At 31.7% G+C, this 3,390-nt stretch overlaps 1 protein-coding gene across 1 annotated transcript; it reads left to right on the top strand.

Moving 5' to 3' along the window:
- Positions 1 to 914: 914 nt before the first annotated feature.
- On the top strand, positions 915 to 1,692 carry LOC108766263 (putative nuclease HARBI1). Its single transcript, XM_018515447.1, has 3 exons — positions 915 to 926; positions 1,014 to 1,134; positions 1,334 to 1,692. The coding sequence occupies exons 1-3, from the start codon at positions 915 to 917 to the stop codon at positions 1,690 to 1,692; spliced, it is 492 nt and encodes a 163-aa protein (XP_018370949.1).
- Positions 1,693 to 3,390: the final 1,698 nt, after the last annotated feature.

Raw genomic sequence — 3,390 nt, 5'->3', positions numbered from 1 at the left:
TGCAGGAGATTATACAAAGGTATATATTAACAATTAGAAGCTTTGAAGTATTGCACTTTATTGTATTTATAAAAAATAACAACAGGATTTGTAGTAAACAATGCAATATATAATTATTTTAAACTTTAAAGTTTTATAGTTTAGAACGATTACAGTTTATAGTTAAAATTTATGGTTAAACATTTAATGAAGGGAAAAATTTGTTCATATCATTCAGTCTTCAATATTTAATTGTCGAACATTTCTTCCTCTTCTACATTGCTACTTTGTACCTAAAAAAAATCACAAGAGAAAACGTAATCAATTAAAACATGTATTTTTTTCAGAAATTACATCAATACTAATATTCCAGGATTATTAGGATTGATAGATGGAACAAATGTAGCCATAAGATGTCCTAATGTGCACGAAGGATTATGGTATATATCAATAGAAAAGGTTACCATGCACTCCATGTGCAAATTGTAAGTACAATTTCAATTACCAGTATTTATAGTCGGTTTCTTATTGTAAAATCGTCTTAAGGCTCCTGAGTAGTCACTTCAGGCTCATAAAGTGAAAATAGGCTACGCATGTGCATTGAGTAAAAACTAGTGAACACACTTTACGTACTTTTTGCGACTGCTTACTGATTGTCAGGAGAGGTAAGAATAATCCGTCCATTTTTACTAGTGCTTTAAAGCGATCTTATCATTTCGTTTCATTCACATTTTCTTTATTTATAAATGGCATGTAGGAAAAATCAACGTGTCGCTAATTATAACACATCTCACTTATGACGTCACAATTCGATATGGCTGCAGTGAGTACTCAGGAGCCTTAAGTAAATGTTTTAAAATGATAGGACGACTTTATGATTGACTTATGATATCTTTATACTGTACTTAGGACGATTTTAAACATAAAAACCGACTATGCCAACCAATGTAATTTATATTTCTTTATAGCAATTAGTAATATTAATAATTTACAATATTTATAAATTAATGTTATGAAATAACTATTTCTTACAGATATGCGATACGAATCTAGAAATAATAAATATATTGGCAAGATATCCAGGCTCTAGTCATGATTCTTTCGTATGGAGAAATTGTTACGTACGGCATCTTCTCCAAATGCAATATGAAACTGGTAATCATTGTTGGATGTTTGATAAGCACTAATTCAAGTAATGAAATCTGTATCTGTGAAATTATTTGGATATATAATATTTCATTTAGTTGTTAAAAAATATCCATTACTTTAGCTTACATTAATTGCAAATGTAATTATTATTCCTTTGCTTATTTAAATTTTTGATCAAATTAATTTTTTCATTTCTATTTTTAAGGTGATTCTGGATACCCATTAGAGCCATGGCTGCTAACACCATTTTCAGAAACACAACCTGGCACGCAAGAAGAATATTTTAATGAATGTCACAGTAATGTACGTAGCCGTGTGGAGCGCTGCATAGGTGTTTTAAAAAAACGATTTAGATGCCTTCTTCGATATCGCACATTGGAATACATGCCAGAAAAAGCAGGCGAAATTATTAACGCATGTGCAGTGCTGCACAATATGTGCATACGTGCTAACTTGCCTGATCCACCAGAACCTGAGGAAGGCATTATGGCTCTAGAAGGTAATATTAATAACATCGAAGTGCAACCAATGCCAGAAGGTAGAGCTATTCTCAATGAAGGATAACGTATACGCAATCGACTTGCTGCTCGATTATATGTATAACCGGATAAAGTAATTTATTTATTTATTATATACACCTTATTTATTCTTATTAAATTTTATATATACGTATAACGCTATTATTTTTCGTAGGGAAGAAAAAGATTACACACATTCGTATGATTGAGTTAGAGAATGAGTTCTTTTTAAGTAAAAGGAAAAGGTAGGACACGTTCTCTTCTAAACATCTAAAAAAAATAAGACACGTAATTCTGTATATCAAGTTTATATCTGCTGCCTAAGTTCCACTATTTAGAAGTTTGATGCACCGATTGATTATTATCATTCTATAGTATTTATCCATATAGAACCATACGCTCAAAATATATCTTGTAGCTAGATCAGAATTAACGAAAAAAAATGGAAAAAGAAATACGCGAGTCATCACCAGTCTTACAAATTGTATCACATTGTTGTCGCGTGCACCAACAGGTATCGCTATATCTACATTTGTCGTGGTGCAGAACGTGGTGTGGAGACCAATCCTGAAGATAAACTACCATAATATTTGTACTACTACATTAAATTTCTAATATTACTACTATAATAATTGAACGTATCAGAGTTGTATTTTGTATTAAATACTTTATACTGTCTGCAATACTTATAACTGCATCGGTCAGTTTGTTGAGTACAATCGTTTGTGCCTGCATTTCAGTGAGAATTTGAACATCAATATCTGCAAAAATAGAAGCAATAATAAAATGAATTAATATTAGCTCACGTATTCAAGAAGAGGATTAGAATTAATATTACGGTTTATTATAGACTTCGTCACTCTTTATTATTATTACTACTACCTCGCTACTAGTAATGAAATATATTACTACTACTATTTAATGTATTTGTTATAAATTTATTAAAAACATGTTTTATTTAAGGCTAAGTATGAGAGCACAGTGTCGTTTACAACTCAACTTTGGCGAACTATAAGGGATGAGTTTTCTATGTTTTGTCAATTCCCGATAAGGATTCCAAAGAGAGTGCTATCCGTGCTATCGTACAATTTATCCTTGTTTTAACATGTAATTAACACGTAAATAAAGACAAAATGGCACAATAGTTTTGATAGTAATTGATAACATGCTTTCTAAACGCATCCATAAAATAGTAATATTTTGTTGTATGATTAGAACAATTTGAATGTAAAATCAATATATAACTTACATTATCTGTCATCCTGCCAATATTTTCTTCTTCTTCTTCTGCTTCCGACTCAATTAGTTTTCTTCAAAACTCGCATGTCCGTCCTAACCAAGCATGATCTTTTGAATCTAGTTATTTTTCTTATAGACTTATACTGTGATTGGTCGTCAAAATCCATTCCATCTGTTCCTCTCGTTTCACTAATGTTCATTCCGTAGCTAGAAAAATGGTCGGAAAGCTGATTCCGCTCGGCATCCATAATAGCAAAAACGGATGAACGGAATCGCGGTCGGAAACTCGCCAGTCGGAATCTCGCGATTCCGATCGGAATCGCCAAATTTCCATAATAGGTGCCCAGGTTTTTGAGAAAAGTGAGGTTAAAGGTGTCAAAATTGACGTTTTTTGACATATTTGTGACTTTTTGCTAGCGAAGTAAATTTTTTTTTCTACTTTCGTTTACGCCATCTGAAAGTGTCAACATTTATCTTCAAAATATATTTTTTTTAACGCCGTACG

The sequence above is a fragment of the Trachymyrmex cornetzi genome, unplaced genomic scaffold (genome assembly GCF_001594075.2).
Source record: "Trachymyrmex cornetzi isolate Tcor2-1 unplaced genomic scaffold, Tcor1.1 scaffold1177, whole genome shotgun sequence".
NCBI classification, from domain to species: Eukaryota; Metazoa; Arthropoda; class Insecta; order Hymenoptera; family Formicidae; genus Trachymyrmex; species Trachymyrmex cornetzi.
Note: the sequence above shows the minus strand (reverse complement) of the source record. Positions and strands in the feature narration are given on the sequence as shown.

Excerpts from the sequence above, each read along its gene's own strand:
- LOC108766263 (XM_018515447.1), top strand. Across the intron at positions 1,135-1,333 it reads CCAAATGCAATATGAAACTG|GTGATTCTGGATACCCATTA; the intron begins GTAATCATTGTT and ends TCTATTTTTAAG.